At 38.1% G+C, this 26,715-nt stretch overlaps 1 protein-coding gene across 7 annotated transcripts in view; it reads left to right on the forward strand.

Annotated features, from left to right (window-relative positions):
• The window catches only part of scaper (S-phase cyclin A-associated protein in the ER), a 106,668-nt gene that overhangs the window by 17,087 nt on the left and 62,866 nt on the right, over positions 1-26,715 (forward strand). For 2 of the 7 annotated variants that reach the window (XM_084094986.1, XM_084094988.1), the window contains exons 7-19: positions 1,399-1,526; positions 1,629-1,855; positions 2,835-3,161; positions 6,639-6,806; positions 6,919-6,985; positions 7,404-7,521; positions 9,016-9,127; positions 9,470-9,610; positions 11,449-11,604; positions 11,677-11,819; positions 13,155-13,236; positions 13,327-13,479; positions 15,881-15,988. In XM_084094986.1, coding sequence (XP_083951112.1) covers positions 1,399-1,526; positions 1,629-1,855; positions 2,835-3,161; positions 6,639-6,806; positions 6,919-6,985; positions 7,404-7,521; positions 9,016-9,127; positions 9,470-9,610; positions 11,449-11,604; positions 11,677-11,819; positions 13,155-13,236; positions 13,327-13,479; positions 15,881-15,988 — 1,930 coding nt within the window. Of the gene's footprint in view, positions 1-1,398; positions 1,527-1,628; positions 1,856-2,834; positions 3,162-6,638; positions 6,807-6,918; positions 6,986-7,403; positions 7,522-9,015; positions 9,128-9,469; positions 9,611-11,448; positions 11,605-11,676; positions 11,820-13,154; positions 13,480-15,880; positions 15,989-26,715 lie in introns of all 7 variants that reach the window. The other 5 variants (XM_084094990.1, XM_084094987.1, XM_084094991.1 and 2 more) reach the window with 3 other exon arrangements.

Consider the following 26,715-nt stretch of genomic DNA (forward strand, 5'->3'; position numbering starts at 1 on the left):
AGTTATAAAAAGTCACACAACTATTGTGTTTTTGTCAATAATTATTGGTATCCAATTACTCTGTACTATATTTTAGGGATGGTTAAAAGTAGGGCTGCAACAACTAATCGATAACATCGATTATTATCAATAACGAATTTGATCATCGATTAGTCGCGTCTGCGCACTGTTCGGAAACCAGCAGCCAGTCACACCGCTTTACAGTAGTGAATAACCCATTTCTATGGACAAAACGCATATGGAAAATAGCAGAGGACACAGAGTGAGCTGCTGCGGAAAAGGTACATGATCCAAGTTGTCAGAAACATGAGAATGCTTTATATTTCTAAGCGCTTCAAATTAAAGCATAATTGTTTACCGTGTCTTGCCCTGTCGTGCTTTGCTGGTTAATGCCTCTGACAAGTGTTTTCCTCAGCACATAACTTACATTTTATGATAATATCCTTATCTGTAAATTTTAGAAAGTCCCGCGATATTTCCATTTTTGCATATTTTGACAACAAGGCTCTTGTTAAACTTCACAGACTTCGCTGAAAGATTGCATGCGCGTCAAATAGACGGAGCGCAGTAGAATATGAGCGCAATAATTATGACTTGTTTCAATGAAAAAAGTTTGAACCTGTATTCCCAAGGTTTACTTGCAATTTCAGACATGGTGTATCTGCTTGAATCATTGCTTGAACCATTATCCCTGCTAGCAACCTACTAATTGACACCATCGTCTCTGTTGGCAAACTGTGGTGACTCTCAACTCCTACTAGAGGATCAAGAAATAAGGCTCCCTGCATTTTTAACTAATGGTGTGAAGGATGACAATTGATAATCTGATTAAAATGCCACTGAATGTTCAGATGGAGAAATCAATGGCAGATATGATGCATATCTTGGCCTCACCACGAGACCGGAAAGACTACGCCCGTCTGGCAGAGGCTGGGAGGAGAAGGGGAATCGATCCGCAACGGCCTAAGCGTTTTGTTTAATGCAATTTTTGCTGGGTTCTCCTCAGGCCTGCGCCTGAGACTGTGGGGGGTGTGGATCTAAGTGTGGTTAAAGACTGCTGAAGCACGGGCATCCATGTCTGTATTACACTGTAATTGGATGCCTCAGGAAATGGATATCGATCAAGACGGAGGGCCCTCAGTCTGAAGTTTCCATTTTAGTTCCCAATGTTTGAGGATGCCCGATGCAATGATGCAGAGTGTGTGGCACGCTGCAGGCATGATGGCTACCCATAGAAAGTGGAACTATTTTAATCTGTAGTTAAAATTCATTGATGTAAAATCATTTGTATTTCTTAAATTGTGCCATTAGCGATGAAGAACAACACTTGGCTAGTGTCCACCAGGTCTTTTGAATCTGAGACCCCTGGTTTTATATGGTTTGTGTGTATGTTTACAGGGGTCCCCCTCCCACTTTGGCTGTGGCACGTTTCTCCCACACTGGACCAAGCTGGGCCGATCGGGTCAAGTCTTCCCAGTCCCTTCCTGTCCCCAACCAAAGTGTCAACATCCCTGTTGAAAAACCAGGTGAACTAATCTTCTCTATTTACAGTCTTTTTTTTTTTTTTTCAAAACCAAATATTTCTGTATAATTTGTGTGTTTATGTATACATGTACGTTCATCCTTAGCAAAGAAAGATGCAGAGGGCTGGGAGACCGTGCAGCGTGGGCGTTCTATGAGGCCAAGGGCCAAGGTAAGCCCAGTTCTGGCCCATGTAAGCCCCAAAGACGACAGCGACAAGGAGAACCAGCGCATCCAGCCCTCACCCCAGGAAAAATCTCAGGAGATGAAGGAGCAAGAGCAACCCATACCCCAAGAGCAGAGCCAAGAGATGGAAAAGACCTCCGTCATTGAGGTACTGACGTCAACCAGCCTCCCTTCATTAATTATTCAGGGCCCAGGGATAGATATGAAGGCTCTGTAACATCAGAATGTTTTTGTTTGGTCACAGTGTGTTCATAGATACACTGTCCAGACAGAGCAGTATCAAGTGTACGAGCATCGATTTTGTACATGTTTATCAGATATAATGAGGTCTATTAAATATTGACAATACAGTGTCCTAGATTGCATTTGGGGAATATGCCGAAGCCAATAGCTCTGCCCCAAAACCTAGTGAGCTGCAACGTTATCTAATTCCTTCTAAGGCAGCACCTTCACTGAATAAGAACATCATTAGTAACTGATTTGGAACGCTCTATGTAGGCAAAAACCCTTAAAAGTAGTGCTCCTTATGCGAAGCGCACAAGAGACTTGACCCATAATTGATTTCAGTGGAGTTTGTCGTTAGCATGTTGCTATGCTAACGCCACAGTACTCTAATTGGCATAAAATAGCACATTGTTCAGGATTTAATTAATCTTTTATCCACCATCTTGCTTTTTTTTTTTTTTTTTTACTAAGCTTGTCACAATGCATTGTTAGATTGTCTTCTCCAAAGAGGAAACATTGGATGCTGTCTTAGAATGTGGCCAAAATTTAATAGTGAGCAGAAAAATTAAATTGCCTAACTTTTGGAACAGCCTTCACATCAAAAGCCTTGTCTTGAAATTCGTCCTCTAGGCAAGCTCGCTAGGGTTTTAAAATAGCATGTAGTTGAGACTGTAGTTACTCAAAATGAATCGTTTGCATGCTTGTGGTATTTGATTGTATGGTTCTTGGTATGCTACATGTTTGTTGTGAAATGCATGATGTTGTGTAATTATTTAGCATGCTGTGTTTCTTTAGTTGTGTTTGTTTTATCTGCCAAATGGTCTGTCATACAGATGCGGCAAGGAGTGCCATGACATGCATGTGTTCATATTTGTGTATTCATCTGTGTGTACATTGCGCAGCCCCCAGCAGAAAGTATTGAAGAGCCAGGGCAGAGTGTCAGCGCCCCCTCTGAGGAAACGCCACCCCCCATTTCCGACCCCGTGCCACCCCCTACTTCTCTGCCTTCGCAGGCCCAGTGCTCAGACTTGGCTTCCGACCCAGACCCTCCTCCTGTATCCCTTTCCCAACTGGAGGAGCTGAGTACTGGGCAAGCCAAAGAAGAGAAGGGGACGGAGGGGTCGGTGTGGAAGGTCGCGGCACCATCGGCAAAAGCGGAGGCAGCGGTCTACATTCCCCTGGCAGTGATGACACTGGAGAGCATGCTGGACCCCACAGAACTTTCTACTGTGAGTGCTGAGAGACACAGGCCAGGGTCAGGACTGCCGCCTAAACAAAGTCAATCCCAAAAACCTCCAGGCTAGGCAGGGTTACCCCCTCCCTCCTCCTTTCTCTCAGCAAGTAGGGCGTATATGTGTGTGCGTGATGACGGGGGTGAGCAAGTATCCACTGTGAGTAAAGAACAGGAGGGCCCAGTGTTTTCAGAGAGTTGCCACAGTTGCTCAAGTTTTTATTTTGGGCTTATCAAGTGTCCCCTGCACTATTCAAACGACTTGACTGATTTTGAACCCGTGGGCTCTCATTGACCTTGACCTCCCTTTGAGCCTTGACCTCCCAAAATTTTGCTACATTTATAAAAAATGCCACCAAACAGGCCCCTTTTCCACCAAAATGGTGCTTTTCCTTGACGCGGTGCATGGCTAGGGGATCTGCAGATCTCTGTTGAGATTTGGCCCCTTTCTCCTCTGACCAATTACAATATATTATTAGTTCTTAGTTCAAGAGGAATAACCAAATTGTCTGTGGAAAAGGGGTATCTAAATTTACAGATACCAGATCGAAATCCAAGTACAAAAATCACAATTCTGTCCAGCAACCAACCAGCTGCAGTTTTGCTTGAACTTTTCTTCAAGTTCAAGACCATTGATTGATTTTGCTATTTGACCCACAGATGTATGCCAAATGACACCTAGTTTTTTTTACACGAGATGGCTCTAAAAATGATATGGCAACTCCTGTTGTGGCGTTCCGCTTATCTCCTGTCTCACCCTTTCTAAGAGAAACCTCAAAGGGATTAATTAAGGCTAGACCCACAGCATTTTCTATTGAGCGACCGGCTTCCATTTCTCAACGGGTGTTGGCCTCTGTACAAAACCCAGTCTGAAACAATGGAGATGGATGAGGTTTAAATGCTCAGACAGGAGCACAATCTCAGTCGTGTCGGAATCCGGAATCATTGCTTCCGAGGTCCAGACACCACCTCTCTGGGTGGGTCAGATAAGCCCTGCTCTGTTTAGACTCCAGATCTAAGACCAGCAGGCGCACTGTTGAGAGAAATCCACCTCTTATTATGCTTGTTAGCATGACGTCTGACACTGACCTCAGCGCAGCTCCGGGCGGCTCCATCTTCTCCCACGGTCCTTCTGAAATTGGCACTCTGCATACTGTTCACTCATCAGGTTCTGAAAATGGGGGTCAAGTGTTGTGCCCTCTGATGGCAGTGGGTAGGATACTTTTTCCAAAATATTTTGGCAATTTACCAGTCATCACGAGTCATGAAGACTCACAGGTGCACCCATGGAAGGAATGTATTGCAAAAAATTGCCCCTCAACAAACCCCTCTTTTGTTACCACCCTAAAATCAACATAAACTCCTCTGCCTACAGGTAACTGTGTTCCAAAACACTAGAGCCACCTAATGTGGGCTTTACAGGGTATTTGGTCATCTTAAAGGAGTAGTTCACCTAAAAATGAAAATAGTCATAACCTTCATGTCGTTTTAAACTGTATTTTGTAGAACACAAAAGAAGATATTTAGAATTTTTTTGTCCGCACAATGAAAGTCAATGGGGTCCAATGTTGTTTAGACCCCAGTGTTCTTCAAAATATCTTCTTTTGTGACACAAAATACGTGCTAGGCATGTGATCGTTGCAATGCCATTATTGTGACAGTTAAGAAAACATGAACGTATTGTAAATGTTGTTTACAATGGTTCTCATAAGCATTTTGACAACAAAAAAAATCTTAATTTTATGTCTTTTTAGCATTTTAATTTAGATTAGAGTTTTAATATATTATTAATAATAATTAATTAATTAAAATACTTTCAAGTCATGATGCGGCCCCCTGGTTAAGAATCATTGCTTTAAATTGACCAAATCGAAACCAATATATAATTCTTCTTCTTCTTCTTCTTCTTCTTCTTCTTCTTCTTCTTCTTCTTCTTCTTCTTCTTCTTCTTCTTCTTCTTCTTCTTCTTCTTCTTCTTCTTCTTCTTCTTCTTCTTCTTCTTCTTCTTCTTCTTCTTCTTCTTCTTCTTCTTCTTCTTCTTCTTCTTCTTCTTCTTCTTCTCACCACACACACACAATTACATTATGTCATCTAGGGATGCACGATATATCGGCCACCATATCGGTATCAACCAATATACGTTTGTTTTTAATGTTATCGTTATTGGCCCGTTAATAAAATTCGTCTGATATATTAAAGCTAATAGATTATGGATATTTCCTTCAGCTGAGACACTTAAGATGTGCACTGTTCACAATGATGGTTTTGAATTGCTTGAAATATGATTGGAATCACACAAAAAAAAAAAAAAACAGTTAAGTGGACATGTGCAGTGCAAGTCTGTTATATAAGCTATATAAAATTTTAAAGAGAACATTATAATTGTGTGCTTGGGACATAGCTTTTAATGGTTAGACTTTTGTTTTTGTAATCAGGCTCTCAAAAATAAAATTTATGTAATACAAAAATTTGGATTTTGATTTATCGGCCAATATATCGGTTATCGGTATCGGCCAAAATATTCATATCGGAGCATCCCTAATGTCATCTTACTTAAAACCCTTGATCTGTGTGACACAAGTGTTTACAAATCATTCCAAATTAACACATTTTGTCAAGTGAACTACATATGTGGAGAGTGCAGTGAATCGCTAAAAACGTCTTTAAGCTGTGACTATAGTAACATTACAACATGGCCTCTCATACCTTATTGCTTAAAGGCACACTGTGCAAGATTTGTACCTTAATAGAACAGCTTCGAAATCATTTCGATGGTAAACAAACTCGTAGTAGGGCGAATCATCCCAAAGCGGATACATCAACAACATATGAAGCAGCCTCTATGGAAGACACTAGCACGCATTTCAGATGTGAATCATGGCAGAGTCAACGGAGAAAACGAAGAAAGCGCAGTCAGAAGAATGCAGAGACGGCTCTGCGTGAGTGGTATTTACGACAGTAACGTTAAATACAAGTACTCCACAGCGACTCTAGAGGTCGCTGTTTGAGAAAAATGGAAACTGCATAGTTTGCCTTTATATATACCGAATAAGAATACTATCCCATCTCCTCATCTTTATTGTGGCTGTATGCTGCATGATTTCGTTATGCTTCCCCTTGTGTGGTTTTTGCGATTGATTGTGTTTATGGCGTGTGCCTGACTGTATTATCATTTCATTTGGTCTCTGTTTAGTTTCTTAAAACATCTTTTGCATTTTGTAAAGTTTTGTGGTATGCAGGCTTCCACCAAACATTTAAAATTTGATTGCATTAAATGTTTGAAATACAGAAATTCAAGTCTAGCCTAATTTCAGAGAAAGTTTTAAATTGATTGCACCGTGTCTTAATTGAAGTTGCCTGGGCATGTCCTCAAAAGCCTGATGTGGCTAACTTGGCGCTGTACTGCACGTTTCGTGCCTCTGTTTGGGGTGGTGACTTCAATGGCTCAGTGCGAGTTTGTTGTGCCTGTTGTCAGCCTCAATCCATGGCTGAAGTTTTGGCTAAGAAGGAAGAGCTGGCCGACCGCCTGGAAAAAGCTAACGAAGAGGCAATTGCGAGTGCCATCGCTGAGGAGGAACAGCTGACACGGGAGATCCAAGCGGAGAACAATGAACTGGAGACGGACAATGAAAGCGACTTCTCTGTAAGTCAACAACCCTAGTAGTAATGTAATTACAATGATATATACATCTTCTTAGCTTGTTTAATGTTTTCTGGATTTAGTATCATTTTTTTGTTATTTTGCTCTCTTAAAGGCAAGTATCGGGAGTGGAAGTTGTGGCTTGAACTTAGACTGGAGCGAGATGCTAGCTGATTATGACGGTAAGTATGTAATTAGCATCTGCATTGCTAAGTTGTACAGTAAGTCTATAAGTTTTGTTTAAAGCAAGAAAATGAACTGGGCACTGGTTTTATTTTCCACAATATTTTCTCAAAAGTAGTTAACTTGACACAACAGTGTTGGAAAAGTAATATGGTACATTTTGTTGTTACTTCTGAAAAACGTCTTTATTACTTTTGACATATAATAACAATTGAATTACTACTTCTGTCATCTTTTTTAAAAACTTTTTTACTGTTGACAAGCATTTTTCCTCTGGACATCATGTAATTTAATCAAATTACATAAACTGCTTTTCTTGCGAAACTGGATGCTGATAACCTCAAAATGACAGGTATGATATATCGGTCTAACACTTCTTGTAAATGTGTTATTACATCACTTTGCTTTTTCTGACAGCTCGAGAGCCCTGGCGTCAGAGCACCTCCTGGGGCGACATAGTGGAGGAGGAGCCAGCCCGCCCACCGGGCCATGGCATTCACATGCATGAGAAGCTGTCCTCTCCTTCACGCAAACGGTAACAAAGTCACACAGTCTCATTTGTTACAGAATAAGGTAACACTTTATTTAGATGGTACACGAACAAGAACTACAAGTAAATTTGCAACTGCAATCTGCTAATACTTTTTTTGATGTTGACTTGACTATAAGTAATTTTGCAGCTTCATCTAACTCTCATTAGATCAATGCTTGGTAGATTACAATTACAAATTGCAGTCATTTACTGATTCCAAAGTACATGACAAAAATGTTAGTAATGTAAATGTAAAGTTTTAAAAAAACTTTTTTTTTTGTTTAAATGTAAAAAATGTATATAATAAGAGTACATCATGAATCCATTTTCCAAACCGTGTTTTTGTCTTATCCTGAATCACTACGGTACACCTATAGTAAGTGTTTATATTGGGACTATTTTAGACTGGTACGGGTCGTACCGCTGCGGAGTAGCCCAGTACCTTCGTGACTCGTCATAGACATAAACGGAGAGAAGTAGCTCCGGCTACAATGTTCTTCCGCGAGACGCATGCAGTTCTGTTTATTAACCGCTAGAGCGCCAAAAGTTACAGACTGCAGCTTTAAGTGACATATGCAATTTCCATCACTAGACAGAATTGCAGAAATTGTGTTTAAAACAATTTTCAAATGCTCATTCCATCTTCTGTTGTTCAGGAAAACAGGTAGTTCTGTTCCCAAACTCACACCTTTGTCACAGTGTTGTTATGTTAACTCAAACAAAAAGACTGCAATTCTATTAGGTGCCAATAGTTGCAAAACAAAAACAGCAATAAACTGTGAAAAAAACAACAAAAAAAACAAGAAACCAGAATTGCAACAAATTCACATGAAAAAAACAAACAAAAAAACCCCAGAATTGTTAGATTTGAACTCAAATTCAAAATTGTACAATCCTTCCATACAATTGTAAATTGTGAGTTTACATCTCACAGTTTTTACCTTTTTTTTTTATTCGCAGAATTACGAGATCTAAACACGCAATTCTAAGAAAAAATTCAGAACTGGAACATGAATTCACAATCGCAAAGGGGAAAAAATCTGATTTGTAAACTCAAAACTTGCTACAAATAAAGTCAGAATTTTGAGAATTTTTCACTTTTTTGTGTCTGAAACGGGTTTCTATTCAATTGTGATCCTACACTTTGCAATATTTAGTGATGCTGATAGCATTGTGTTCAATCACAAATGTAAACATGTTATTCTTATGGCTCTCAATTAAATTAGTCAATTTAGTCGATTATATTTAAAAAATCGATCATGCCCATTTACACACCAGGCATTCAATTTAAATCTTTTATCACCTTTTTGTAATGTCAATTGTAATGCTTTCATCTGCCATCTAGTGTAATGTCTTTGAAAGCATAATTTATTTATATTCATTTGAGGGCATTGTTTAGTAAATGGATATTTGTAATTTTAGTCGTGGTTAATTAATCTGAATATCATGTGAAAATGGATTGGCAACATCAAAATGGGTTTGTCTGTTTGTTGTCAGAACCATTGCGGAGTCGAAGAAGAAGCATGAGGAGAAGCAACTTAAAGCCCAGCAGCTCCGAGCCAAACTGAGAGAGGAGAAGACCCACAAGCTGCAGAAACTCATGGAAAGAGTATGTTTTTCCCTTTAACACCTGTAGACACAGCTCATTTAGCCTCTGCTAGCCTGCCTCGGCCACAGGGGGAAATCATATTCGCATAGATGTTGAAAGAATCACTTAACAGCCATTTTAGTCGTTCAGGGTGATTCACTCTTGGTCAGACTCATAAAACTGATGTTGGTAAGAATGTTTGTTTTTGTTCTGCTCCATTCTTGTATGAGGAGTGAGATCTAAGACAATATCGCATGTTTATATATCTGCACTTGAAGTGGACCACTAACATGTGTCATTCACACTCCTGACAAGTTTGACTTCTACATCACTTTGGCGGGATTTGATCTTTTCGTGTCTCAGGAGAAGGAGGTGAGGAAGTGGAAAGAGGAGCTGTTGGATCAGAGGAGAAAGATGATGGAGGAGAAACTGCTTCATGCTGAATTCAAACGAGAGCTTCAACTGCAGGCCATCGTGAAGAAAGCACAGGAAGAAGAGGCGAAGGTCAGAAGTTCCTAAGAGGCTAAAACTGATCAAACCGTAGTGATATCACTATTCCGATTGCACAAACTTGGAGATTTTCTTCAGAAAATGTTTAACCCTCTGGTGCTCTTCCTGTGTCAGTCAAAAATTACCGAATATACAGTACCAGTCAAAAGTTTGGAAACATTACTATTTTTAATGTTTTTGAAAGAAGTCTCTTATGCTCATCAAGCCTGCAGTTAAAAAAAAAAAAAAAACAGTAATATTATGAAATATTATTACAATTTAAAATAATGGTTCTCTTTTTTAATATACTTTAAAATGTAATTTATTTTTGTGATGCAAAGCTGAATTTTCATCAGCAAGTACTCCAGTCTTTGGTGTCTTATGATCCTTCAGAAATCATTCTAATATGCTGATTTATGATCAATGTTGGAAACAGTTGTGCTGCTTAATATTTTTTTTATAACCTGAGATACTTTTTTCAGGATTATTTGATGAATAAAAAGTTAAAAAGAACTGTATTTATTTAGAATAGAAATCTTTTGTAACAATATACACTACCGTTCAAAAGTTTGGGAACAATAACTATTTTTTTTTAAAGAAATTAGTACTTTAATTCAACAAGGATGCGTTAAATTGATAAAAGGTGATGGTAACGATTTATATTGTTAGAAATGTTTTTATTTTGAATAAATGCTGTTTTTATGAATAAATGCTGTTAACGTTTTACTCCTCAATGAATCCTGAAAAAAGTATTCCAAAAAAATATATTAAACAGCACAACTGTTTCCATCATTGATAATAACTGAGTATCAAATCATCATATTAGAATGATTTCTGAAGGATCATAAGACACCAAAGACTGGAGTACTTGCTGATGAAAATTCAGCTTTGCATCACAAAAATAAATTACGTTTTAAAATATATTAAAAAAGAGAACCATTATTTTAAATTGTAATAATATTTCATAATATTACTGTTTTTTTTATTTTTATTTTTTTTTTAACTGCAGGCTCGATGAGCATAAGAGACTTATTTCAAAAACATTAAAAATAGTAATGTTTCCAAACTTTTGACTGGTACTGTATATTAAATTAATTTACTATATTTTAGTTCGATAATGTTTTTTATTTAATTTTGTTGTACTTTTAGGGGATTTTATGGTAGTAAATTATATTTACACTATATTTATAATCCATTTATTAACCTTTTTAGCATAGACCTGAAAATTAAATTTCTAACTTAAACTGTCATAAATCTTGAATGCTTTAGAGCACAGACTTAAGTTTGATCTCTTTTCAAAGACGAAACTTGGCAGATTATTGCTGAAGTGAAAAAAGTTAAAACTTAAAAAAAGTTACAGAATTTTATGTTTATTGTTATGAAAAATGTGTAAAATACAAACAAACCTATTTTCAATTTTTATATGAAATATATATTTTTAAAAACATGTTTTACTCAAAGAGAAAATCAAAGCCATACATCTAAACAAGTTGTGTTCAAAATTTGAGTCTGATATCTCAAAAAATTAGCTTTCAGTAAGATTTTGTTTGGCCGCGGTACCAAACATTTTTACTAGATGAAATTCGTCTCCCATTCATTTCCAATGCCGTCATTTTTGACCGCGAGGAGCACAAGTGTGACTTTTTTTTTTTAACCTGTTCATGATTTATTTATTTTTTGTTCACATAGCAAGTGCCAAAACCTTTACCAAGTTTTGTACCATTCCGATGAAAAAAAAAAAAAAAGTAAAATTTTTCGGTCAAAAATGACCGAAGAGCTCCAGAGGTTAAATGTAGTTCAATAGGAAATCTCTGTGCTAAGCATATTTTGTTTTATGTTGGTGATTTGTGTAGGTGAATGAGATCGCGTTCATCAACACTCTGGAAGCCCAGAACAAGAGGCACGATGTCCTGGCTAAACTAAACGAATACGAACAACGGCTCAATGAGCTGCAGGAGGAACGCCAGCGGAGGCAGGAAGAAAAACAAGCCAGGGATGAAGCCGTTCAGGTATTTAACTAGTCTCGGTGTTCCCCTTATTTGTTTCGAGCTTTAAATGTGTAACTGTGTGCTCTTTTTCAGGAGCGTAAACGGGTCTTGGAGGCGGAGCGACAGGCACGTGTGGAGGAGCTTCGGATGAAGAGACGGGAACAAGAGGCTAGGATCGAGCAGCAGAGGCAGGAGAAAGAGAGGGCGAGGGAAGACGCAGCACGAGAGAGAGCCAGGTCCGCATCGTGTCCTGCCAAACACACCAAAATACTGATTCAGCAAGACACAAGGCCAATGCTAAAGACCCAGAGGAATAGGCTTTGAGGAACTGCCTGGTTTAGGGAATGTTTTAATGTGTAACTCTTAACCAAAATATACACTACAGTTCAGATTAATAATTCTATTCAGCAAAGGCACATTCAACTTATTAAAAGTGACAGTAAATTCATTTTTTACAAAAGATCAAACAAATGCTGTTTTTTAAAACTTTCTATTCATCAAAGAATCCTTAAAAATGTCTCTTAGTTTACACAAAAATATTAAGCCCTTTTAATAATAATAAATATTTCTTGAGTATCAAATCAGAATGTTAGAATGATTTCTGAAGGATCATGTGACACTGAAGACTGGATGCTGAAAATACAGCTTTGATGAAAAGAATAAATTACATTTTAAAATTGTAAATATAAATAATAGAACTGTTTACTGTATTGTTTGTTTTCAAATAAATGCAGCTGTGACATCTTTAGTGACATCTTTAAAAAATATTTAAAAAATCGTGCCCTTACTTTTGAACGTTAGTGTATGTTGGTTCTTGCATTATAATCACGATATAAACTATAAGAGGAAATTGTAACTAAATAATACATAAACAATTTTATTAATTATAATAATTTTAAGTTTGAAGGTCACACAAACCCTGTATAAATTGAATGCTTTGAGATCTATATGGGTTTGATGTCATGTCTTTTTGAATGTTTTGTTTTCTTTAGCTTTTTAAAGAGTTTTAAATTTTTCTTTTTTGATTTTGTATTTAGGGTCTACTAGAATAGGTTTTCATACTTAAATGTTCAAAAAAACACATTATTTTCCCCAAATTTTACATTGTTGCAGCTCCTCTCTTCCCAGTCTGTCAGTAACGCTCTGTTTAGTTCCTGTCTCTGTGAAGCCCCTCCTTCTGAAAAAGCGTGTATGCTCTGATTGGTCGGCTGGATCAGTGTGTTGTGATTGGTCAACCACTTTGAGCGTGTTTTGGAAATATCACGGCCCGTATCATAACAGCGAGTTTCAACACACACCTAACACAACTCACCGGGCCTTGCCCCTTTATTTTGCATGTGCCTTGGGTGGGAGTTTTTTAAAAGAGGAATATTGTGACATGTTTGGTCCTGGATGAAAACTCAAGAGTACAATCAATGTGTTTCAGGGAGTTCAGGAACAGTGCGCACTGATATAGAGATCTCCCTTTGGGGTGACTTTGTAACTTTGCAGACGTTTTTCATGCTTAAACCGCAACATTGCACAATAAAGAAAATTGCATAATAGGGTCTTATTTAATATACACACTGCAGGGACCGTGAGGAGCGTTTGGCTGCTCTCAGTGCTGCTCAGCAGGAGGCCATGGAGGAACTACAGAAGAAAATCCAGATGAAGGTAATTGATCATAATCCCATTTCTGACACCATTTATCCCCTTTTCCGAAAACCTCGTACAATACTGCTAGCATGTGGAACGTGTTTTCAGCATGATGAGAGCAGCCGGAGACACATGGAGCAGATCGAGCAGAGGAAAGAGAAGGCCGCCGAGCTGAGCAGCGGAAGACACGCCAACACGGACTACGCTCCCAAACTCACCCCTTATGAGCGGAAGAAGCAGTGCTCACTCTGTAACGTTGTGGTAGGTACTGCATTATGAGTTTCTCTCTGATCACTTTGATTGGTATTAAGACGTTTAAGACCGTTGAAGTGGGGGAGACTAGGAATACTGTCCCAGGAACATTTGGGACGCTCCAGACAACGATGGACAGTCTGTCTTTGCTGCTTTGCTAGGCAGAGTACATAAAACCACAGACTACAAGGTGATTCAGAGGATTTTCATAGAGAATGCATGTAAATGAGAATTTAACTGCATTCATTAAACATGAACTCTAGGCGGAGATTAATAGCTGGGCGTGATTATGCTTTTCAAGCGACAGGCAACAAATCTTTGAGTGGCCGCATTTATCTCTGACGTGCCCAGCTTTTACTGCAGCTGGGGCCAGACACCTTGGAGCTTCAAACTGACATCAGATTAAGCGCTGGGGAGAATGAAATCTTGTTAAAAATGTCAGATGACCTTGGCCAGGCTCTGACACCAGAGATCATCTTTAGGTCAGCAGGAAGCACTCTAGCTAATGACATTATACACAGACTGTCCTGTGTGGGCTCAACTCCAGTACTCAAAGGAGACAAACAACACAAGCATCCAGATACTGTTGTCCTCACCTGCCATAGGAAAAACTTTCCTACTTTTAAGTTTAATTCTGCTGCGAATTTTTCATTTAGGTCACTTTAATGCAAAGCCACTTTTCAGGTTCAGTCCCCTTAAAGTAAGGTTAAAGGAAAAGGCCATCATTTACTCACCGTCATGTTGGTTTCCTGCCTGTGTGAATTTCTTTCTGTATGGAACACAAAAAAAGATTTTTTTACCAAAGAAATTTTACCATTCAGTTCATATAGATTAATTTCTCCTTACCTTTATGTACTTTTTGCAGTTTGAAAGTTTTGGACCCCATTGACTATAATAATATGGGCAAAACCATCTAAAAAAATATATTCTTTTTTGTTCCACAGAAGGAAGTTGTAAATGTGTTTGAACAATATGAAGGCGAGTAAATTATTAGAGTAAACTATTCCTTTAATTGTTTTAATCATGTGCACAATAGTGATAGTTTCTTTTTGATAGGTATGAACCCACAACCTTTTACGTTATTGGAAAAGTTCACCTCAAAATAAAATTGTCTGCTCAACCTCATACCATTGCAAACCTGTATGATGTTTATCTTCAGCGGAATACAAAAAAAGTTGAAAAATCTTCCCATTCAGCTTGTGTAGATTAATTTCAATCTACTTTTATGTTCTTTTTGCCATTTGAAAGTTTCGGACCCCATTGACTTGCATAATAAGGACAAAACCATCTAAAACTAAATTCCTTATTGTTCCACAGAAGGAAGTTGTAAATCTGTTTGAACAATATGAAGGCGAGTAAATGATTTTTGAACTATTCCTTTAATTGTTTTAATCATGGGCACAATAATGATAGTTTCTTTTTTGAGGTTTGAACCCACAACCTTTTAGATTATCGGATCATTTACTCAATCTCGTATCATTGCAAACCTGTACGATGTTTATCTTCTACAGAATACAAAAAAGGTTTAAAAAAAAAAAAAAACTTTCCATTCAGCTTGTGTAGATCAATTTCAAACGACCTTTGTCATTTTTGGGTTACATTAGTCTATAATGGGTTCATAATATGGAAAAAACCAAAACATTCTTCAAAATATCGTCTGTTTTGTTCCACAATATGAAAGTCAGTGAAATGTATTTTGGTGAACTGTTCCTTTAACTGTCGCTCAAATGCACAAAAGTGATCACCTTTTCTGGGGTTTGCAACCTTTTCCGTTATTCACTCAATAATGAAAATTTTGTCATTTACTCCACCGCATGTAGTTCAAACCCTATTTATTTCTTGTGTGGAACACCAAAAAAAGAGATGTTTTGATGGTGGTAGTTCAAGATCGGGTTTGAACTGTCAACCTTTTGCTTACCAGCTCAGATCGTTTAGCACTTAGCTTAACCACCTCGGTTTCTCACGGCGAACAGAACCATTACATGAATAATAGAGACATTCAATGGAGTAGGAGTCTTCTATGCTTTTCACATGACCTCTTGAGTTTTCAGGACAGGTGAGCTGCTCTACAAACTCAAGAGGTGATATTCGAGCTGGTAAAAACAGTGCTTGGGGCGCTGATACATTCGAAAAGAAGGTGTCAAAGCTCTTTAGTTATTAGTTATTCGTCAGTGTTTTCAGATTTTTTAGTTCTTATGAGATGTGTCTGTCAGCTCTGCAGATGTCTGTCAGGATCAAGGGATCATATTTAGCTTTAAAGGGTTGGAACATATGTCTTGACACCTGAGAACTGTCAGTCCATGAATAATGCCGAAATGTATTGTGTGGTAGATTGGTATGTTTCAGGCCCATGCCTTTATTTTTGGCGTATTGCCTCTTGTGATCTCCGGCCTGTGCGTTTGTGTTGCAGATCTCCTCTGAGGTCCACCTGTTCAGTCACATTAAGGGTAAGGGGCACCAGCAGGCAGTGCGGGACAGCAGCAGCATTCAAGGGCGGGAGCTGTCGGACGAGGAGGTGGTGAGTTTACCCCACTAAAAACACTTAAGAAGCCAGGGTTTAACCCATAGGAGTTCATAGTGAAACTGCAGAGAGTTTGTATGATTTGATTACATTTTATTAAATATAAATGTAATCAAATTATACAAATATTATTATAAAATGCCAAATTGAGGATTTTTTTTTTTTTTTACTATTTTTTATATATATATATATAAATAAATAAATAAATATATATATATATATATATTAGGGGTGGAGCCGAACCCGAATACGGTATTCGGAAAGGCACAAATAATGTGTTTTTTACGAATACTTATTTCGAACAAATACTTAAAAAAAATATTTGTATTCGGGAACAAGAAAAACTTTATATCAAAAATCCACTTGTTGATAAGAAAGGAGGAAATGACACGGAAATATTTTGGATTAGGCTAATGTCACGTTGCCATAAGGGGTCGTTCACATAGCGCGTTTTTTGCGCGTGCAGATTTCAAATGTAGGCGCGCGGCAAGCGCGCTTATAATAGAAAGCAAGTGGCGCGCTTGTTTTTCCAGGCGCCTATGTTGGTTGCATAGCAACGATAGACGCGGTGCGAACTGCGCTCTCCATGATGACGAGGAAGTATCAGCAAAGAATTAATTGATTTCTAGCCCTAGATATATTTATGGAGATGAGAAATGAAATAAAAAGCCGTCATCATGTCATTAATATCAGTCCATCAGAAAAGCTGTTCTAGGCTTATTCTTGGCTGGATAACTCTTAGCAGGTTTAAAAAGCCCTTTTAAAATTAAATATGAATGCAGTTTTGGATTAAATAAAAGTACAGTCAAGTCAAATAAAACAAGTTTTATCTCCTGTATTTGGTAACACTACAATAAGATACCATTCATTAACATTACTTAATGCGCATCTAACATCAACACATTGAGTGAACAATATATTTTTACAACATTAATTAATGTTTGTGAATGTTATTTAATACAAACACTTGATTGGTCATGTTTGTTCACTTCATTCATTGTGCATTAAACAATGTTAACAGAAATAATGTTAACTTTTGATTTTAAAAATGTATTTTTAAATTAACCCCAAGGAGAATAATTGCGACAGTATATAACTATTGTTTATTGTTAGGTCATTTTATCTAATGTTATCTAACAAATTGAATCTTATTGTAAAGTGTTTTTAATACTACAGTTTCCATCTTTGTAACCGTGATATACACTTTAATACATGTAAATTTAATCTAAATTAAGCTTTGGTACCGAAATTGGTACCGAGAACCGTGGATTTTCACTGGTATTGGTACCGAATACTGAAATTTTGGTACCGTGACAACACTAGTAGCTCTGTTAGCTCTGTAATTTAGACAATAGGCTGTTGACAGAGTAACGTTAACATAGGTAATTACTGTTATGTTATTTTCTTTTCAATGACGTTCCTTGTTACATGTTCATTGCTGGATTTATGGAAAAACATCAACCAATATTGCATATCCATAATTATTATAATGGATATAATTTAAGAATACTTACACTATAACGTAAATTAGAAGTGTAACGCAAAAAAAAAAATGATTTTTACACCTATTTTGAATTTTACTCGAATACAAATACAAATACAAATACAAATACAAATACAAATACTTTTCCCCCCTCAACAAATACAAATACAGATACAAATACCGGCTGCTTTGCACACCCCTAATATATATATATATATATATATATATATATATATTATACTATTATGTGAAATTATTACAATATAGAAAATATCTTAAAAACTTTAATGTTAGATGCGATTAATCACAATTAATTACAGAAAAAAATCTGCGATTTAATTATTTATTTTAATCGATTGACAGCACTAATAACAGTAATTCTGTATTGAATTGGTTTATTTGTCATTATTACAATTCTTCCCCCAAAATGTCTTTTTTTTTATTTATAAAAATGTAAATTATAAATACAAAAATATACAAACAATTATTACACATTTGTTAAATAAAAACAAAATATACCACTTAATTCTAATCTTGCTTACAAATATGAATCATTACATTTATTATTCATTATATTTATTAACAGTTTAAAACATTACTTGAAAATGTATCTACTTCATGTGAATGATGTCACTCTTGCTTATGTTTCTCACAGACACACAAACAGCACACACACATATTCAACTTCATTTTTAGGGAAGACGTTTCATTTTATGATTTTGCACATCATTTATCATATCTGTAAAGGTTGAGAGGATCAACTACAACTTTCCCATATTTTCCTTGGTTTGTGGGACCATAAAAGGCTCAGAGCGAATCAACACTAATAGTGTTTGTGTATATGGCGCGGGGTGAGATCACCCTGCCTTGTCTCTGGGCTTGACTGAGTGCCTCTCCCCTGAACGCGGCTCGTTAAATGCGGGATCTCTCACCGCAATATGAGATTGGCTTTCACACTGGGCTTCTTTGTACGGCTGACAACTGTTGGTGCTATATGTCGCACCTTTGGCCCCTGGACCTCCTTCATTCAAACCTTTTTCTCAGCGAGTAATATTTAAACCCCCAGTGCTGCCTCTAAATCATTAGCCTTGGCCGTAGCCACCTATTTCTCTGCCTGACAGTGTGATAAACACACGGTCGAACCACCGACCACGTCTCGCAAGCGTGCGACTCGCGTCAGGTGCGGCTGACTTAATGAGGTCTGTCCGAATTGTAGAGCTTGATGTATTTAATAAAATTAACTGTTCACATGGAACTAGTTTTTAAACAGCGTTCGTTTGGTTTACGTACAAAAGGAAACCGTTTACCTGTGATTTATACGCCGCGATCTGTAACAGTCAGCGGAATTAGCAAAATTGGAAACTTCAGGGTGTCTGAACTGTAAATTTGTCCTAGAGTTCATTACCGTGTCCTTGGCTCTTGTTGGAAAAGAACACGCTACTTATTTTTTCTTCTCTAGAAGTTTATCAGCAATATATGTCAAAATGTGCAATTTTGGTAATTCATTCACAGTTGCTGCATTTTAAGGAAACCTGGCCACAGGACTTGTTTGGATAGTCTTGCGATGGACGCTCCGGTGCTCCTTATTTATGTCTCTGCTCATTTTGGTGTGCAGTATTTCATTCACACAACCGCCAACTATTTTCCAGTCGGCACTTCCATAATTCTTGCCGTTATGAAAGATTTTTAATTAAAACTAAGATGGTTGGCTGAACCGTGCAGAGGTCACAACGTAGTTTTTCAGCGGAAGCGGGTCCAGAGCCTCCGTCTGTCCTCGTATTTAGTCATATTTCGCTATTTGAAAGACTCTGGAGTTAAATTGAAAATACAGCGATTATCAACAGCAATGGATCAGTGTGGCTGCAGGATACTTGGATTGCCTCTTGGACTCTATATTATCCTTTATTGGTTGTCATCTGTTCTGGTTTAATGTGATATATCGCCGCTCTAGGCCCGTTGTGTTTGACACGTAGGAATTTTATTTATCCTCAACCTTTGACGCCAGATCAAGAAGAAACACAGCTGAACGTTGAGTTATTCAAGCTAAAATATCACAGTTTTTCAGAGTCGTTGCCTAGTCTAGTGGCTGGCACACAAGTGCTCATGGATTTAAGTCAAGACTTGTGTTGTATATTTTATATATAGATATGTATTGAATAGAAATATATTATATTGAACATACTGAATATAAAAATAATATTATAAACAGTATTTAATATATATATTAGGGATGTTAATTTAAAGTCCCCCTGTAGTCAATCATTTTATCCCTTAAAACTCATCTTTGATCACCAAAATGACTTATTTAAGCCTTTTTTCCTTGAAACATTTTCCGTCATGCCTTAAAGTGCCTTGAATGTAACTCTACACCCCTGTCTCATTTAGTATGTGGTTCTATGAATATGCAAATTCGCCCCGCCTCCACTCACTCACACCAGCTCAGAGATCCACTCGTTGACGATCACGCGTTGACCTGATTGGTTAAAAGGTAGCTTGTGACGTCAGAAACACCAGCGATTTTTAAACCGCGTATTTGAGACTGTCTTTGGTTCACTGCCAGTAGACATAGACATATAACAACATTAAAACCTTGATTTTCACCACAGGGGGACTTTAATAATTAGTTAATTATGGAAAAATAAATAATTATAATAATTAACGCACCCACCCCGGGGGGCGCCCACCTTCGAATGGCATACGAAGTTCATCTTACATTTCATACGGTTGATTGGTGTAGATTGGTGAAGAACATGAAGCAGGGCAACAACTCACTGCATGTGGACCCTATAAAATGCAGGTCGAATGCCCCTAAAATTCAAGATATCAGGGCAAAAATAAAAACATGGCTGTTGTAGTCTAAAGTGTGTGTAATAAATTCTGTTGAATTAAATCAAATATTTATTTTTATATTTAAAGATATTTTTTGTAATGTCTATTTAATGATTTTCTCATTTAACACAATAATGACTTTATCTTTTGCGGGTAATTTCTCAGCCAAATTTGATGTGTGATTTGATTTAAAAAATGTAATTTGACACCCCAGTATTTTATGAAATTGCAAAACTATTAATTATTATCTTAATTATAAATATTACATTTAATATATTATGCTATTAATAATAATAATAATATTAATAGTGTTGTTGTTTTATTTATACCACTAAACATCAAATTAGAACCCAAAATATATCAGTTCTTTCCTTCAGTGTTATAATCAACACAACAAAGTTATTTTATCATCCTCGGAACTCCTTTCAAAACAAAGACGTCATGTCACATGATGCATCCAATGTTAGAATGTAATCCTGCAAGGGATGTACAAGTCAAGTTTTTTTGTGTACGTCGTTGGTTAGTTACCTTATACCTCCTGTAATTACATTGTACCTGAATGACAAACAGCTGTCTGTTTCACATTGGGGGAAAGACATCTTTTGCCGGGTCTTTTGTGTCACACAAAAGAGTGGAGGATGGGACATGTATCAGTGTGACAGTGAGCGCTTCATCATGGCCCCTGAGCATCGGTGGAGGTGTGATGTTTGGAGTTGTCTCTCATTACGCCCCACAGAAAGCACTGTGGTTTTTTCGGGTGTTCTAGCCCACAGGCTGGTTTCTGTCACTTTTTTATATCTCTCAAGTCTCCTATTGTCACCATGTGCATTGTGCAAGTGGACACCAGTCCATCACCTGTCCATTGAATTTGATAGGTCGTCATATGCCACATTGTCCTTTTTCTAGAGCATACATATTTTATGTAGTTTTTTATGCACAATTTTTTTTTGATGGAAATCTAAGAGCTTTCTGTACTCTCCATAGATAGCTATGCAACTACCACTTTTGAATTAGAATTTTCTGAAGTGACTCAGTAGATTTATATGATGAACAGATTGAATTTAGGCTTTTATTCACATATAAACATTGATCAGCGAACATAAACCGAAGCTCATCCAAACCTGATTAACGCACAAGAACAAACATCTTGCGGAAGCTCAAACGTGCTGCGTAACACGAGAATAAACCTTATTGGTTCTTGCTGAAGCTCAAACGTGCTGCGTAACACGAGAATGAACCTCATTGGTTCTTGCTGAAGCTCAAACGTGCTGCGTAACACAAAGTATGAACCTCATTGGTTCTTGCTAATGCTCAAATGTGCTGCGTAACACGAGAATGAACCTCAATGGTTCTTGCTAATGCTCAAGCGTGCTGCGTAACACGAGAATGAACCTCAATGGTTCTTGCAAAAGCTTAAACGTGCTGCGTAACACGAGATTGAACCTCATTGGTTCTTGCTAATGCTCAAACGTGCTGCGTAACATGAGAATGAACCTCATTGGTTCTTGCAAAAGCTCAAACGTGCTGCGTAACACGAGAATGAACCTCATTGGTTCTTGCTGAAGCTCAAACGTGCTGCGTAACACGAGAATGAACCTCATTGGTTCTTGCTAATGCTCAAACGTGCTGCGCAACACGGGAATGAACCTCATTAGTTCTTGCTAAAGCTAAAACGTGCTGCGTAACACGAGATTGAACCTCATTGGTTCTTGCTGAAGCTCAAACGTACTGCGTAACATGAGAATGAACCTCATTGGTTCTTGCTGAAGCTCAAACGTGCTGCGTAACACGAGAATGAACCTCATTGGTTCTTGCAAAAGCTTAAACATGCTGCGTAACACGAGAATGAACCTCATTGGTTCTTGCTAATGCTCAAACGTGCTGCGTAACACGAGAATGAACCTCATTGGTTCTTGCAAAAGCTCAAACGTGCTGCGTAACATGAGAATGAACCTCATTGGTTCTTGCTGAAGCTCAAACGTGCTGCGTAACACGAGAATGAACCTCATTGGTTCTTGCAAAAGCTCAAACGTGCTGCGTAACACGAGAATGAACCTCATTGGTTCTTGCAAAAGCTCAAACGTGCTGCGTAACACGAGATTGAACCTCATTGGTTCTTGCTGAAGCTCAAACGTACTGCGTAACATGAGAATGAACCTCATTGGTTCTTGCTGAAGCTCAAACGTGCTGCGTAACACGAGAATGAACCTCATTGGTTCTTGCAAAAGCTTAAACATGCTGCGTAACACGAGAATGAACCTCATTGGTTCTTGCTGAAGCTCAAACGTGCTGCGTAACACGAGAATGAACCTCATTGGTTCTTGCAAAAGCTCAAACGTGCTGCGTAACACGAGAATGAACCTCATTGGTTCTTGCAAAAGCTTAAACATGCTGCGTAACACGAGATTGAACCTCATTGGTTCTTGCTGAAGCTCAAACGTGCTGCGTAACACGAGAATGAACCTCATTGGTTCTTGCTAAAGCTCAAATGTGCTGCGTAACACGAGATTGAACCTCATTGGTTCTTGCTGAAGCTCAAACGTGCTGCGTAACACGAGAATGAACCTCAATGGTTCTTGCTGAAGCTCAAACGTGCTGCGTAACACAAGAATGAACCTCATTGGTTCTTGCTGAAGCTCAAATGTGCTGCGTAACACGAGAATGAACCTCATTGGTTCTTGCTGAAGCTCAAACGTGCTGCGTAACACGAGAATGAACCTCAATGGTTCTTGCTGAAGCTCAAACGTGCTGCGTAACACAAGAATGAACCTCATTGGTTCTTGCTGAAGCTCAAACGTGCTGCGTAACACAAGAATGAACCTCATTGGTTCTTGCTGAAGCTCAAACGTGCTGCGTAACGCAAGAATGAACCTCATTGGTTCTTGCTGAAGCTCAAATGTGCTGCGTAACACGAGAATGAACCTCAATGGTTCTTGCAAAAGCTTAAACGTGCTGCGTAACACGAGAATGAACCTCATTGGTTCTTGCTGAAGCTCAAACGTGCTGCGTAACACGAGAATGAACCTCATTGGTTCTTGCTGAAGCTCAAACGTGCTGCGTAACACGAGAATGAACCTCATTGGTTCTTGCTGAAGCTCAAACGTGCTGCGTAACACGAGAATGAACCTCATTGGTTCTTGCTGAAGCTCAAATGTGCTGCGTAACACGAGAATGAACCTCAATGGTTCTTGCAAAAGCTTAAACGTGCTGCGTAACACGAGAATGAACCTCATTGGTTCTTGCTGAAGCTCAAACGTGCTGCGTAACACGAGAATGAACCTCATTGGTTCTTGCTGAAGCTCAAACGTGCTGCGTTACAAGAGAATGAACCTCATTGGTTCTTACATGTCAAGTTAACTTGCTTGAGCTTCCGTTTACCACAACTGATGAATGAGTTGATCAATGTTTATATGTGAATAAAAGCCTAAATTCAATCTGTTCATCATATAAAGCAATCATGTCTCTTCAGAAATTTTTTGGACTAAACCGCTTAATTCATATGTATTAGTTTTATGATCTCTTTATGAACTTTTTGAAGCGTCAAAGTGGCAGTTACGTAGCTGTCAATGGAGGAACCAAAATGTCTCAGATTTCATCAAAAAGATCTTCATTTATGTTTCAAAGATGAATGAAAATCTTACGGGTTTGGAACGACATGAGGGTGAATGATTAATGATAGAATTTCAATGTTTGGGGTGAATATCCCTTCAAGGAAAGACCCAAATCATTTAGAAAATCAAAATATGAAATCAAAAAACTTTTTTCTGTAAAACCAGAGCTGTGGTGTTATGACATGACTTTTTCTTAAAATATATTCTTTAATTAAATTATGTTCAAGTCTCAGACTATTGAAGCGATTGACTATTGCCATAATGGTTTACCGTACTTCGGGTTCACTTGCACATTATGAGCTTAGCTCCAGCCGTGGTCTCCTCACAGATCTGTGTTTGTGCTGCTCCCCTCTCCCCCAAACCCCTCTTTATAATCTCAAGATGGTGCACGTCTTTGAGGTGTTATAGAAACAATCCCATTAAGTGAACGGCAGGCGAAGTAGATCGCCTTTCAGAGAGATTACTCAACAGATGCCTCTCTGGCCACAGGGAGGCAATGGTTATGACTGCAGGGCTCGACTCCTGTTCCCGAGGGACACGGGTGAGATGCCTCCTCAAGCACACGCACACACGATCACTCATCCATTTGAAACACTATATGATGCAAATGTACAGATTTCAAACGGAGGTCCGTATGGCAATTTGTCACATTTGTCTCAAACTAATTCATTAAGGACAGGTGTCAAGCATTCGAGACAGTGTTGGCTGTGGTCGTTAAAACTTTATTGTTCGCTTCGTTATTGTTCGAAGTTAATGTACCTTGTGAAGAGCTGTTGGAAGAAATGGAGAGCCGATGTTTGTACAAATGTTCAGTTCTCTCTCCGCCTTCTTATTAGTTATTTACTAACATTACATAACTCGCACCTTACCATTGGCCCTAGACATGAATGATGCCAAGCTGACATGGACGATAAAACCGGTTAAAAGTCCCATAGACTTTTATCTTAAAGAGATAGTTCACCAAATTTTTTTAATTCTGTCATCATTTCGTTCCAAACCTATGACTTTTTTTTTCTGCGGAACAAAGATGTTTTGAAGAAAGTTGGGGCCAAATCAATGTTGGACCCCATTGACTTTCATTGTACGCACAAAAAAAGAAACAACTGTTGTGTTCCACAGAAGACAGAAAGTCATACAGGAATGACAAGAGTGTGAGTAAATGATGACAGAATTAAAAATGTTATATGTACGATCACCACGATTTATTTCATAAATGGTTCAAGTTGGTCAGACGGATTGAAAGCTGCTTGGATTGAAAGGAGCTCATACATCGCTAGACTATTGACAAGAGTCAAGGGACTTTTTTTTAATCTGTGAAATTGCACTCAAATTTTCCTTAATGTGACTGCACCTTTAGTCCCAACATCGCAAGAATCATTCAGTATAAACCATTTACGTGGCATTTTAAAAAGTTATTGCTTTAGTCCGACTAAAGCCAAACTTTTGTAGTGCCTGTAAATGCACTTCATGACTTGATATATTACTGTAAAGATTCTTCTACCTTCAACAGAGCTGAAAACTCATTTGTTACAATATCCCATTCCTTCTGATAATTGGTCTACCTTTGTAACTGTAACCTAAATGAGGAACCAGGATATGTATTTGCCTCATCCAGTGCGTGTGCCCAGGTTTCTGAAGAGCTCCAGAATCAACATAGTAGGTTTTTGGCTCCCATCCTCCGTTAGCATACGGCCTCTGAAGTATCGACTCAGAGTGGGAACTCTTATCTATCTCACCCGCTGCTCCCATCCTGCGAGGTGCCGGATGACAGAATAATTGGATAATTGCTTTCTGGCGCATGCATCACTTCGTCCGAAATTGAGTTACATCCGTCTTTCTTCCCATGGAAATATCGGCATCATCAGAAAAAGACGGAAAGCTATACCTCTCTCCCCCCTCAGCACTTCCGCCGCCTTAATGCCAGCAGCGAGTGGAGGAGATGCCTTCATAATTGTGGAGCACAATGCCTGGGCCGGGAGGACTTTACATGCCACACAAAGAGCTTAACACCTGGACTTTCAATGGAGCTGCTCCACTTTACATCTAGTGTGGGAGTTGAAGCCCTGCCTTTGGACATGTGCTGTGTGGAGAGGTCCTGCGGAATTGACGTTTTGATGTTTGATCTCTTCTCTTGTCGCACTGTTCCGACACACCCATGTGTCGTCATTCCATTGTCCTGTTGGGACTTTTCTAGAGGCACGTGGCTTTGAACTGATAGGTCTCTCTATGGAGCTGTAATGAATCTAATGTGCTTTTTTTGGGGGCAAAATATGGACTAGTTAAATCAAACTTTGATTAAGCCTTCTCGTCCCACCACCTCATGTCTGTGAGCACACTTTGTGTATTTGCTTCCCAATGTACAGTATATTGTTTGTGTCCAATTGGTATGTTTGAGTCAAAACTCAAATATTATTTATGACCTTTCCCTGCCATTTCCAGTAAAATTGAAGCTAAAATAAATATTGGATGAAAAACCTAAACGCAAAACCTAGTGCTGTGAAATCGATAAATCGCATCTAACAAAAGTTTTTGTTTACATAATATATGTGTGTGTTTGTATTATTATATTTATATATTATATATATGTCTATATATTATATATATGTCTGTGTGTGTGTGTGTGTGTGTTGCGTGTGTGTTACACATATACACATATATATATATATATATATATATATATACACACTGTATATACGCACACATATATTTATACATATACACACATATATTATGTAAACAAAAACTTTTATGTTAGATGCGATTAATCGATTTTGACAGCACTATTAAAAACTTAAATGAAA

Source organism: Abramis brama (genome assembly GCF_963993115.1).
Source record: "Abramis brama genome assembly, chromosome: 20".
NCBI classification, from domain to species: domain Eukaryota; kingdom Metazoa; phylum Chordata; class Actinopteri; order Cypriniformes; family Leuciscidae; genus Abramis; species Abramis brama.